This window comes from Notolabrus celidotus, chromosome 13 (genome assembly GCF_009762535.1).
Source record: "Notolabrus celidotus isolate fNotCel1 chromosome 13, fNotCel1.pri, whole genome shotgun sequence".
Classification (NCBI taxonomy): Eukaryota; Metazoa; Chordata; class Actinopteri; order Labriformes; family Labridae; genus Notolabrus; species Notolabrus celidotus.
In genome coordinates, this window is record NC_048284.1 from 13,805,582 (window position 1) to 13,818,913 (window position 13,332).

A 13,332-nucleotide genomic window follows, 5' to 3' on the forward strand; every position below is an offset into this window, starting at 1 on the left:
TCCTTTCTGTTTGCTGTTGTCACAATGAATGTGTGTGCGTGTGTTTGTTTGCACCGGACTGTGTGTCACTGCGTCCCATGTTGTCATTTTCTGTTTAACAGCACTTTTCTTTTCCCCCCTCTCTCACTATTGTTCCACCTTTCTCTCAGCGCTCGCTCCTGTTTTTGACCTGGGAGTCTGTGCAGTGGTGTTTGCGCTCAATCCTGTGCCGTGTTGATTTTTTTTGCCCTCACCCCGGTGCTTCTCTTATGGTTTTTGTTTTTGTTCTTATAGTTGCAGGACCCCCGCATGTATGACCAGGTCTACAGGTACTTAGAACTTCCAGGGCAGGTATGTGAAACTACAGCAATTTACATATATTAAAAACTGTGTGATTTCTGCTACAGCAGCTGGCTGCTACGTTTCTTTACAGACCTGTGTGTGTGTGTTTGTGTGTGTGTTTGTGTGTGTGTGTGTTTGTGTGTGTGTGTGTGTGTGTGAGTCTTAGAGGCAGAGAGTGACGAAATACCTAATAGTCACTTTTTTTACAACTTTTTGAGTCACATGTTTCAGTAAAAATACAAACTTAGAGGATCATTTGACAGTCATTGAGCACCCTGTGTTCCCAAACAATGTTTACATTTCTTTAAACTGTTTTATAAACCCTCATCTTAGGTATCTGTTATGGGTGAGTATTGCCAAGAACCTCACGATACACATCACAATACTTGGGTCACGATACGATAGTATCACGATATATCACGATATCCCAGTTTTGTGATATATTGCGATATTCTACACAGTAAACTAAGAAAAAATAGGGATGGTGTAAATGTAAATCACACAATATTACTCAAAATTGAAAGGACAAATTAAGTCAAAGCTGTTTGATTAAAAACAATTTTCCACTTTATGGTTTTTGAAATACTGAAGTTGTATTTTAGTTCCAACTCGGCTTAAATGTGATTTTTTTAATTATAAAAGTATCGATATTAAGAGTTGAAATATCAATGTCATATTGGAGGTCAAAGTATCACGATATATTGCTGTATCGATATTTTTTCACACCTCTGTCACTTTGTGATTTATCTCTTCTGAAAGCGTATTCACTGCTCTGTCTTTGCAGAAAAGGCACCTCTTGTGGTGAAAGTCAGATTGAAATCCACTTTGTCACAGGCAGTAGCTGCTATGTGAAATGAGGGTGAAGCAGCAAAGAGAAAATAGTGAGGCGAAAACTTGGATCAATATTTAAAAAATGAATCTGCGTACGCTGGCTGCTACATTTCTTTACAGCCCTATGTGTGTTTGTGTGAGTGTAACAGTCAAGTCTTAGAGACAGGGAGTGACGAATTACCTAATTGTCACTTATTTACAACTTTTTGAGTCACATGCTTCAGTAAAAATACAAACTTAGAGGATCATTTGACGGTCATTGAGCACCCTGTGTTCCCAAACAGTGTTTACATTTCTTTAAACTGTTTTATAAACCCTCATCTTAGATATCTGTGTGATTCTTCTCTTCGGAAAGCGTATTCACTGCTCTGTCTTTGTAGAAAAGGCACCTCTTGCACCGAAAGTCAGATTGAAATCAACTTTGTCACAGGCAGCAGCTGCTATGTGAAATGAGGGTGAAGCAGCAAAGAGAAAGTAGTGAGGCGAAAAACTTGGTTCCATATTTAGAATATGAATCTGCGTATGTTTGCGTGTGTGTGACCTGCCGTAGAATGCCTTTTCTCATGTTTCCCTCTTCCAAGTGTCAGAGTTTTTCCTGTTGTTCTAGAGTGAAACACGCGGTCACCATTTGTTCTGCCAATGAAGAATAGCAGCAGCTAATTGGTTGTCTTTTCTCTCCTCCCGCCTCCCTCATCTGTATCATCCTCTATTCCTTTCATCCCTTCACCATCATCCCTTCCTCTTACCTCCATACGGAAGATGAAGGCAATAGACCGTCCTCAAGAGCCGGACAAGATCCCGCGGGCACCTCACGATCGTAAGAAGGAGTGGCAGAAGCTGGCGCTGGGTGCAGAGCTCGCCCAAGACATACCTGAAGACAAACACAGGGAAGCCAACGGATCTGCGGGCTACCACGACAACAGGTATCAATCAATCCATCAATCTTGTTATCTGAAGACGCTTTACAAACAGAGCAGGTCTAGACTGTACTCTGTTATATTATCAACAAAGACTAAATATTAAGACAGGATAAGATCCAGTCCCATCTTACAGACAGGCAGTCTGATCTCATCTTAATCCCCCATGAGCAGAGCACTTTGCAGCATTAAGCAAGTTACTGGCACAGACAAACTTCCTTTAACAGGCAGAAACCTTGAGCAGAACCAGACTCATGTTAGACAGACATCTGCTGAGACCGAGTTGGGGTTGGAGAAAAGGATAGAGAGAGATGAAGAGAGAGATGTGATAGAGAGACTGATAGTAGTAGTTGTAGCAGCTAGAGTCTGGCACATCCTCAGCAGCAGGGCCTCTGTGGCAACAATCCAGAGGAATCTACGAGACAAGGGAGCTCAGGGACTCCAGAAAGATCTATGGTTAGTAACTTTAATGGGGCAGGAAGAGTTTAAGTAAGTGACAGGCAGACAGAGGAGAGAGGGAAAGACAGAATGCCAGTGTGTCAGTTCCCCCAGCAGTAAGCCTATAGCAGCATAACTAAGAGCTGGTCCAAGCCTGAGCTATAAGCTTTATCAAAAAGGAAAGTTTTAAGCTTAAAAGTAGAGAGGGTGTCTGCCTCCCGGACCCTGACTAGTAGATGATCCTAATGGAGAGATGCCTGATAACTAAAGGCTCTACCTCCCATACTACTCTTAGAGACTTGAGGTAGGATGAGCAGGCCTACATGCTGGGAGCATAGTGTTCTAGGGGGGTAAGAGGACTTCATGAGCTCTTTAAGATATGAAGGTGTCTGACCTTTTAAGAGCTTTGTACATCAGAAGAAGGATTTTAAATTCTGTTTTATAGGGAGCCAGTGTAGAAAAGTTAACACATAAGAGAGATGTGATCTCTCTTCCTAGTTCTGGTCAGCATTTTGGACTAGCCAGGTATGATCACCGTCAGAAAAGTCAGAGAGCTTCTTCTTCTCTTGTGAAAAGTTACAGAAAGTGTTAGACTAGTAACAAAGAAATAAAACATGTATGATTTCTTCTTTTTAAGTTTAAAATATATATTTTTAAAGCTGCCAAGTGTAAATGAAAAAAACAAATGTTGCCCACTCCACAGAAAATGAGTTTTTGCAGTTTAGCTACAACAGCAGTCGCTTTCATCCTGATTGCATTTATTTCCCTTAAGAGCTCCAGTGCCACTCATATCCAGTAATTTTCCTGCCAGTCATCGTGATTAATAAGAAAAGATTTTATGCAAATGGAAGGTTTTGTTGGACGTGTCAAAGCCATGAATAACTGGCATAAAAATCTGCTCTCTGTAGAGACAATTAAGGACTTCAAGTAAATTAGTGAATGTGACTGAAGTCTTTGAGAGAGGGGCAGGTAAAGGGTGCTGTGATGAAATATCACAGATCATATTAGACTTGATGTTGTATTTTTCATTTAATTTATTCAGCAGCTTGAAAGCTCCAGTGAGGAGTTTTTAGGTTATGTAACAGACTGAAATGTATCTTAATGCCTCTTTATTAGCTCAGTTATCTCTGATGTTTGTGACCACAGCTACTGAGTACGTGTCAGACAAAGTGAGTTGCAGCACGCTTTCAAAACAGCCTTTATTTACATTTTCTACAGCAAAGATTCATGGTGAGTGTTGAGATTGAGCTCTATAGGGAAGAAGGATGAGAGGGACATGATTATGAAGTGTTAAGAACATGGGCATAGGCTCTGTGAAGGCCAAGCATGGTGGTGGCCATATTGGAACTACTGGCTTCAGAGGTGGAGTTGAGGCAGGCCTTTAGCCTCCAGGCATACAGCAAAATCTGCAGTGTGCCAAAACTCCCTGGATGTCTACTGATCTGGGAAAATTTCTCAGTATGCATCGGACCAGTTTCCTTCGCATACTGTTTCCCATAATGCACAGCGCTTTTTCTTTTTTCTGCATAACAGATTGAATAGAACAGTCATACTACATACTAAATTCAAACACAGTATGTAGTAGGCAGTAGGTACTGCCCACTACATTCGTAGGTAGTATGTAGCAGGCCGTTTCAAAAACAGCCCATGTGTAAGATGTGTGTTTTAACAAAAAATGTCAGCCTGCTTTATTTTAACACTCAAAAGTATGACTCATCAGAAACTTTTGCTGTTGAAAATGATAACACTTCAAGTGACTCCTGCTAGAGGCCGACATATTTTTGCTATTAATCACATGATTGGGACGGTACAGGATAAAAAAGTTAACAGGAGCAGACGGGAGCCGGATGGTCTAGAGGGACTGTTGTTAAGTCTTACTTGTGACAGCAAGAAGTTTTCTTGGTACATTTTGTGTAAACTGTAAACATTGGCTCACAGTTTACACACCTGCACACCTCAATCCGAATGGGAGCGGGATGGGAGTGGCACAAGATTTTTTTCTGCGGGAGTGGGATGGGACAGGAGTGGAAATCCACTCCCGTGTCACCCTCTAACTCCCACCCCCGACAGCTGTTCCAGAATTTAAAAGAACGATATAGAAATAGGTGATCATTGTGTGTATTGTCTCATTTTCTTTTCTTTTTTGGGTAAAGAGGCATCAGTATTATTTTCAGTCTGTTTCATAACCAGCTAAAACTCCTCACTGTAGCTTTAAAGTAAGGTGTAATTCCATCCTGTGTGCAACAACTAACTTCCTGTCATGGCTATGTCATCACTGACCTTGTTGATGCATGATCAGAGTCAGTGTCAGTAACAATAACTCGATCCTGTGGGTAAAAGTGTATTCAGTGAAATGATTCATGGGATGAGAGAGAGAAACAAATCACAGCTTTGCATGGCTAAACCATATTCATTTATTTTGCTTCTTCGCTGCTTCGCTCTTTTCCCTCTGAAATAATTGATTTCTTTCTTTTATAGAAGTTTTTACCAGAATATGGTAGAATGTTTGCTGTAAAATGTGCAACCAGGGATTATAAGTAAACATCACAAAGCAGTTAATTAGGCAAAGTTTTGATGAGTCATTCTGCTCATTTCACAGTTTGCACGAGATAAAACAGTTATGGAATCTGGGTCCTTTTTAAGTAGCATGAGCAGCTATCATAGACAGATTGCCTGGTGTTGTGTTTTTCTGACTATGTTGAAGGTTATGACAGAAAAATAATGAGTGCAGGTGACATTAAGATGACAAAATATACTGAGTAAAAAGAAAATTTTGCTAGAGAAATTCAACAGGGAGTCAAACACGTGATAAAACAACCTGGTGTCTCTCTGCTCAGAGCTCCTCTGTACATGGAACATTTGGACGGGCCCTTCTCGCTGGCGGCGCTGCCCTACAGCCAAATGAACGAGCTGCTGAACCGAACCGGGGACAGAATGTATTCGCGGCCCGATGGCCCTCCACCTCCTCCACCTCTCATGCACCAACTGGGAGAGATCAAGCCTCCCTCTGTGATCAGGTGAGCTGGAAGAGAGATGAGACATTGCAATACCAATTTATAGGTTTTTGCAGTTTTTTTTTTAATTTCCCTCTAGTTCTCTGAGCGGCGTCCCATCACTTGTTCTTGTTTTTCGTGTTTATTCAGTTTGAAAGATGTTTTGCTCTGTTGGAGCTCAGCAGGAGAACACAGCAGAAGGCATGGCTGCAGGGACAGGTGAAAGGATGGATGGAGGTTTTGTGGACTAAAGAAGAAGGGTGAAAAAAATAGGAAAAGGCTGAGAGAAGGGCAGGATCAATAGAGTGTTAGGGCCACTGAGCGCATTACAGGTTGTTTTTCTGCGGCGCACTTCTGCTGCATATGTCACTGTTTGAAGGGATGGAGAGATCAGAGGGAATGATTAAGGCTGTGGCTGCAGCACCAGAGAAATATAGCATTGATTTTTGGCCCCAGTCCCCGCAGCCATCTCCTTTTTTTTTAACTCTTTCCATCCCTATCTTCTATTTTTATTTACTTCTTCCAGCCTCTGCTTTTCTTGTTTTGCTGTTTTTCCTTTACAAGATTTGTAATATCATCATTTTCCATATATAATGTACCCCCTCTGGACTTTAAATAAGTCCACTTTGTATTGGTTTGTATGCACCCTAAAGTGTGCTTAGAAGAAGCACTTAACGCATTATTTTCCTACCCCTCTCTCTCTCTCTCGTTCTCTCTCTCTCTCTCCCATAGTGTGCTTTTTTTCTGCAGCAGTTTTCTCTGTAGGGAGGAAATTGATTGTGAGCATGTAGATCTTCATGTGAGCAGATAGATCTAACCACATGACCATCGCTGACCATTAAAGGAAGGAGAGATAGAAATGCAATGCTCAGTTGTAGATAATGTCTTCCTTTAACTTATTTTTGGCATTAATTCAGACTATTTTCTCCCCCTAGTTCTGGTTCAGGTTTCTCAGACAGCAGACCTCAGTCTCCAGCCCGGACAGCAGGCCACAACTCCAACACACCCCCTCCACCACCTCCTCCTCTTCCTCCTCCGCCTCCCCCGTTACCCTCCTCAGGCATGCGAGGCACCCCTCCTCCCCCCATCCCTCCTCTACCAGTCCAGCAGCATCCTCCAGCCATCCCGCCACCCCCTGCTCCTCTTCAGATTGCCCCGGGTGTGCTACACCCAGCACCACCACCCGTGGCGCCTCCCCTCCACTCCTCCTCCCCGGCTCGTCACCAACAGATGCTGGACAGAGGCCAGCCCACGGGCTCCGGGACTCAGTCAGACGGCACCATCCTGCCTCCTCCACCACCTCCTCCTCCTCTGCCTCTCCCAGGAGCGAGGAGCTCCTCGCCCTGTCCGTCAGGCCCTCCACCTTTGCCAGCCTTCCCCTCAGCAGGAGCCATGGCCTCCCCACCTCCCCACACCATGCACGACGTGGGGTCAAAGAGGCATCACCCAACCAATCTGCCACCCATCAGCGATGCACGAAGTGTCCTGCTGGAAGCTATCAGAAAAGGTGGGTGGTGTTTCACAAGAAATCTTTGAAATCCAGCTCTTTGGACTGAGCACCAGAAGTCTTTTGATTTCCAAGATACCAATCAACACTTTGTCTTTAGTATAGGTCAAACTGAGTTCTCTCCTAATAGTAAGATAATGAAAAATGACATCTTGCAAGCTTGGGCCAACATTCTAATCTTTGTGGACACACTTTTAATCCTTTACATGGTCATTTAGAAACTTTAATACAGCGTATTTTGGGGGAGTTGCTAATTGGTTATGCTTTGAGATCTAGAGAATTGACTTTCATTCTTGCCAACACCTACCTTACATTTTGGTGCATAAGACGCACTTCTTAAAAATCTCACATACTGGTCCAACCAATGCAGAGAGAGGTATTCTGTTGGGTTACGATTCTTAAACCTGAAGATGGAGCTCCAATTAGCAAGCAGCCACTTCAATGTAAAGCATGCTGGACACATAGTGAGGCGGAGCGGTCCCACAGCTCAATTTTTCAACACTTCACCCACCCTCATTAGGTTATAATCACGCACTTGAAGAAAACAGCGTCATCATACTATCAAGTTAATAAACCTGTAGTTTGTTGGTTCAATTGAAAAGAGTCCTCAATTTAAGAGAACAGATAACTAGCGGAGGAAGGTGACGGGAGTCTAAGGAATTGGTTGCAGGCACTGGATTAATCGGGACCTTTCAACCATCAACCTTAGCTCAATAGGCCAGGGTGGAGAAGACAGATGATATTAAGGTGCATTTCGACCAAGAGTTCTGGGGTCTTTTAGGTTCAAGGTTCAAGGTTCATTTTATTGTCATTCAGTCATATTTTAAAAACATGAAGGAACGAAACACATTACTAAGGTCCAGCAGCATACAGAATAGATAACAAGCTAAAAGTAGATTCTACAAATAAAGAAATAAATTCATAACCTCAATCCTATAGTAAGTGAATACAAAAAACGTAGTTTAAAACCAGCAAGAAAGTGCAGTAATGTGTGCATGCAGTCACAGCGGTAAAGTACAGAGAACAGACCTAAAGATAATTCACAAGTCTCACAGCTTCTGGAAAGAAGCTACACCTTAGCCTTGTTATTCTGGCTTTTAAGCTGCGCAGCCTTCTGCCTGAGGGGAGGGGGGTAAACAGTCTGTGGGCTGGATGGGTAGGAACTACAGAACTACTGTCCCCGTAACTAAAAGGTTCCTGTGCCCCCATTGTTGTCTGCGTTTTGACTGCGGGCTGAAGTCCCAGGTAGATTGTGCAAATCAGGCCAGTGACATATGGAGAAAAAAAATTATATTAAATAATATTTTGAAGTCTTAACAAAAAACTAAACTAGTATGCATTCCCAGGAACTCCCTCTGTGTTTCAACAACTGTGTAAACTCCACAAACACCTTTACGTTCAACCGAAAGTCCCAGGACCTTTGAAAAGTACTACCCCCCCAAGCAAGGGCTTTTCAGGGGGGAGATTATCTTTGCCTGAACTAAATTAAGACCCTGGTTTCTCCGGTCGAAACGCATGTAGTTCCAGGGTAAAGTTCCTGCGGTGGAAATACGCCTTTAGAAAGAGCTTTATGTCTGAATATAATCTAGTCTGCCCCCCAAACAATGACTGTAAGATTTTACAGTAATACAACATCTTAGACAGACTCAGAGGCTGATAGGGATATCTATATCAGCATCAGCATCTGTATTGGTACAGGTAGCTGTATCAGAATCAGTATGACGATTGAAACACACCAAAAAAGCCCTTGCTCAGTTTTGTAGAAAGCGTGTGTTTCTTTTTCTTTGTCTGGTTATTTGAAAGCAGAGTTAATATGTTTGGGGTTTTTCCAACACAAAAAACAAATCATCTAAAGACATTGCAATATTTCATTTGAACCCTCTCTCTCTCTCTCTGCCTCCAGGCATACAGCTGCGAAAGGTGGAGGAACAGCGAGAGCAGGAGGCTAAGCACGAGCGTGTGGGGAACGACGTGGCCACCATCCTGTCCCGCCGCATCGCCGTGGAGTACTCCGACTCCGAGGATGAGTCTGAGTTTGACGAAGGAGACTGGATGGAGTGATGGCGATCAGGGAGAGATAGAAAAAAAAAATTCACGGTGTTGGAAGCAGAGGACAAACTCGTTCAGGTGCCCCACCCCCATCGACTCTGCACTCCACACCTTGCCATCAAAGACTCCTCTCTTTGCCGGGAAGAAGCGGAAACGTTGTCGTCGTCGCCCTCTTTCCCCCTCCTGTCGAGCTTTTTTTATCTCTGTCTCGTTGTGGTTCGTTTTGGGAGGAGGATCTCTACGTCGCCCTCGTCTGTCTCTCTAGTGTTTTGCATTCATTCTTTTCTGCACTACCACATGACTTTGTTTTCTGCTGGATTTCTTGTGATGAAATCCTCCATGTTTACTGTTGCTATACATGAAAAATAACTTTTTTGAAGAACCACTTGTTTTTGTTTCTTCTCTGTACGTCTATGTGGAAAAAAAAAAGAAGGAAAACAAGAAAATAGAAGATGAAAAAATGAAGGCATGTTGCATTTATCCTTAGTTCTACAGCACCGTTTTGGCACCTAGTGGTTGAACATGGCATTGAACGAATGCTGTTTTATTTGATCGTTTTTATTCAACTTTTTCTGCTGAGACATTTGCGGTTTTAACGGGCCAGTAGTTGCTGATACTGACCTACATGAACAGTCACTCCAGCTGGGTCACCTTTTTGTTTTCTTATTTTACCACTTAGAACAAGCAAAAGATTGTGTCAGTGTGTATTGTGATGATTGCCGTATGGTTGAAAATGAAGAAGGGGAAGAATATGGCTGCCTCGCTCTTTTGTTTGCATATCCATCCACGTACATCAAACTTTAACCCGGGGAAATGTATGCCAAGAGATTGAGCTCTTTTTTTTTTGTCTGTCCAGGTTCTGATGCTCCATCTTTTTCTCATTCCTTTGCCACACAAATGGACTCTGGTACTGATTTAATTCTGTAGCTGTACATCATATTTCCTGCCTCTCTTTTTGTTCCTGATGAATATTCAGTGCGCTGGGAGAAAAAAAAAAATCTTTGAATTTTAAAAAAAGGTACCCAGGATGATGAGAGTATGACCAACATCAGGTACGAACCACTCAACACCACTGACGGCAGCTCTTTCCTCAGATGTGTTTTTACTTTGTACCCGCCCACTAACGAGGAGCCTTACCTCGTTAGCTTCAATAGCTAACTGTCGTTCAAAAGAATCCATTCTGTGTGTTTCTGCCTTTCAAAGAGGAGGATACATTCTGCCTTGTTTTGGCTCATTTCAGAGAAAATGTCTGCCATCGTTTTCTGTTCGTTCTCTTTCTTCTACTTGCCTTATTGTTCCTACAAACGTATCGTTGAGTTGATGAATGTATTGTGCTGTTACTACTTACTTGCCTGCGCTTGTATGGATTTGCTGTTTCTATGTTGGGGGGGGGGGGGGGGGGGGGTCAAAGGGACGGGGACAGAAACCCTGGTTTAAAAAAGAAAAAAAGATTAGATCAAAACTGTATACCATGTAACTTATGTAACTGTTGACTGTAACAGTTTGCTTGAATTAATAAAAATCTAATGTTATGTTTCAGCCCTAAATACTACGTTTGTTTTTGAGCAGAGTCTGTCATATTATCTCAGCTGAGCATGTGTTTAATATGTTCATTTCAAGCGGCAACTTCCAGTCTAAAAATATGAGTCCAATGCGGATGTGCTAAAAACTGCAGTTCATTGAGGATCCGCTTGAGGCTGGCTCCGGAAGTACCGGAAACCACATACACACCAATTCAAAAAAGCCGATCTTTACAGCAGAAATAAACATGTTTACAGCCTGGTACAAAAGACGAGTGGAGTCTGGATAGCTCATTTCTCGATCGGCACACACTGTTTCAAAGATGTTGAGATTACGAGTCTTCCAATGAGAGGCACAGCTGACTTGATTGATAGGTGGGAACACTGTAGCTGTTGGCTAGGAGGGTCAAAGCCCACCTCTTTACATCACAATCGCTCGACAGCAGCATTATGGCTGCCACCAACACTTGGCCACAAAACAGCTCTTCAGAAACAGATGGGTAATGTCACGGATAATACGTCCGTATTTTATACAGTCTATGGTACATATACATGTCTTCATATGGGAATATCTAAGCAGCAAGTCATTAAACTCTCACATGGAATTAAAGGCTTTACTCAGTTAAATCTTTAAGTTAGAAATATACAAAACCAGCAAAAAATCAAAGTAATGGCTACATTTTTTTATTTTTTTGGTGGTTAAAAATTAACGATCGTGGCTACATAAATCAGTAAAGATAAAATAAGTTTGGTATTTGGTAAGTATGAGTCAATACACCCCTCAACTTAATATTAAATGTTTATTAGAACAACCAGAGAACAAAAGCAGAGCATATCTGCGTTTTAACAGTGTTTCTGTTGACGCTGAAAAACTGAATTAGAATATTAAAGCTTCCCTGAGGAACTTTTGTCAGTTTTGGCGCCCACTCTGGTCAAACTGGTAACTCCTCTTTTTGCTAATCTACTCTTGTCAGTAATCTTTTCTGACAAAAAATTTCTTCAGGCTGTTTTATAACAGTCAAATGTATCATCACTGTTTCATCATTATTTGTCACTGTTAAATTTGTCTGACAACTACCCTATGACAGCTGGTTTTAGATGCTCAAAATCACTAGACAGATATAATCTTTTGCTTGTGTGTGTCATGTACATGCATCTGTATACATTTTAGTAAATCTTTGTTTCCATTAAAGCTTTAATGTGACGCTGGCTGTTTTCGAAACCACCTACATACTACCTATGAAAGTAGTGTGCAGTTCGTACTGCATACTACGTTTGAAAGGAATGTGTAGCATGATGGTAAATGGTAAATTAACTTGTACTTACATAGCGCTTTTCTAGTCTGTCGGACCACTCAGCTTTTTTTACACTACTCGTTTCCCCCATTCATACTCATTAATACTCATTCACTCACTGATGGTAGAAAGGCTGCTATTTAGTGAGGGACCATCAGTGTTAGCTAATCTCATTCGTTAACATTCACACACTGCTGAACAACAGAGGGAGCAATTTGGGGTTCAGCGTCTTGCTCAAAGACACTTCGGCATGTGATGGAGCTGGGATCGAACCGTCAACCTTTCGATTGACAGGCGACCGACTTTACCCACTGATCCACAGCTGCCTGTATGACTGCCCTGTTGGATCTGTTATACAGTGTGCCGGATGACGTGTCGCTGGATTTCCGGTTTCGGAAAGCGGAAGTAAACAACGGCCAAGCTGATAGCGAGACTGCTTCTTCAGCATCCACTTATGATTTAAAAAGATAAGAAGCGGTTCATATGAATTATATCATTTTCAGAGCACTTAAAAACTGAGTGCCCAGTGTTATATAGGGAAAGAAGAAGAAGCGGATCGTTAGCGCTGTGCATTGTGGGAAACAGTACGCGAGGGAGACTGGTCTGATGCATACTGAGACATTTTCCCGAATCAGTACGACATCCAGGTAGTTTTGGCATACTGCAGATTTAGCTCTTGTTCACATACTACTTACTACATACTACATTTTGGCCAAATCAGTACACACTGCTAGTATACTGGGCAGTTTTGAAAACAGCCAATGGCTGTTTCCGAAACGGCCTGCTACATACTACTTACTAATGTAGTAGGCAGTAGGTATTGCCTACTACATACTGCGTTTGAATTTAGTATGTAGTATGACTGTTCTGTCTGATCTGTCATGCAGCATGCTGAGCCAGACTTCGCTGGATTTCCGGTTTCGGAAAGCAGAAGTAAACAACGGCGAAGCCGATAAATAAAATGCTTATTTAGCATCCATTTATGATTTAAAAAGTTAGGAAGTAGTTTATATGTAATTTGATAACTTTCACAGCACCCAAAAACGGATTTCCTCCCGTCAAAAAATGAGGAAAAAGAAAAAGCAGAACGAGCGCTGTGCATTATGGGAAACAGTACGCGAGGAAGACTGGTCCGATGCACACTGAGATATTTTCCCGAATCAGTAGACATCCGGGGAGTTTTGGCATACTGCAGATTTTTGCTCTTGTTCACATACTACTTACTACATACTGAGTTTTGGACATATCAGTACGTACTGCTAGTATAGTAGGCGATTTCGGAAACAGCCAATGACTCCTAATTTATACAGGAAGTGGCGTGTGCCCTGCTAAACAGGAAGCGTGTGTAGTGCAGCTGAGAACAGCTGGATCCAGTATAGAGAACAAAATACAAACAACAGGTTACAGAGCCTTTCTGTGGATGAATTACTTCTCATTTGGATATTATTCTGTTACTTTTGC

General features: G+C 42.2%; 1 protein-coding gene across 2 annotated transcripts in view; it reads left to right on the forward strand.

Annotated features, from left to right (window-relative positions):
* The window catches only part of wasf1 (WASP family member 1), a 93,100-nt gene extending 82,492 nt beyond the window's left edge, over positions 1 to 10,608 (forward strand). For both annotated transcript variants that reach the window (XM_034699922.1, XM_034699923.1), the window contains 5 exons: positions 274 to 330; positions 1,912 to 2,075; positions 5,345 to 5,524; positions 6,436 to 7,007; positions 8,911 to 10,608. In XM_034699922.1, coding sequence (XP_034555813.1) covers positions 274 to 330; positions 1,912 to 2,075; positions 5,345 to 5,524; positions 6,436 to 7,007; positions 8,911 to 9,068 — 1,131 coding nt within the window. In that variant the 3' untranslated portion in view covers positions 9,069 to 10,608. The remainder of the gene's footprint in view (positions 1 to 273; positions 331 to 1,911; positions 2,076 to 5,344; positions 5,525 to 6,435; positions 7,008 to 8,910) is intronic.
* The last annotated feature ends 2,724 nt before the right edge of the window (positions 10,609 to 13,332 follow it).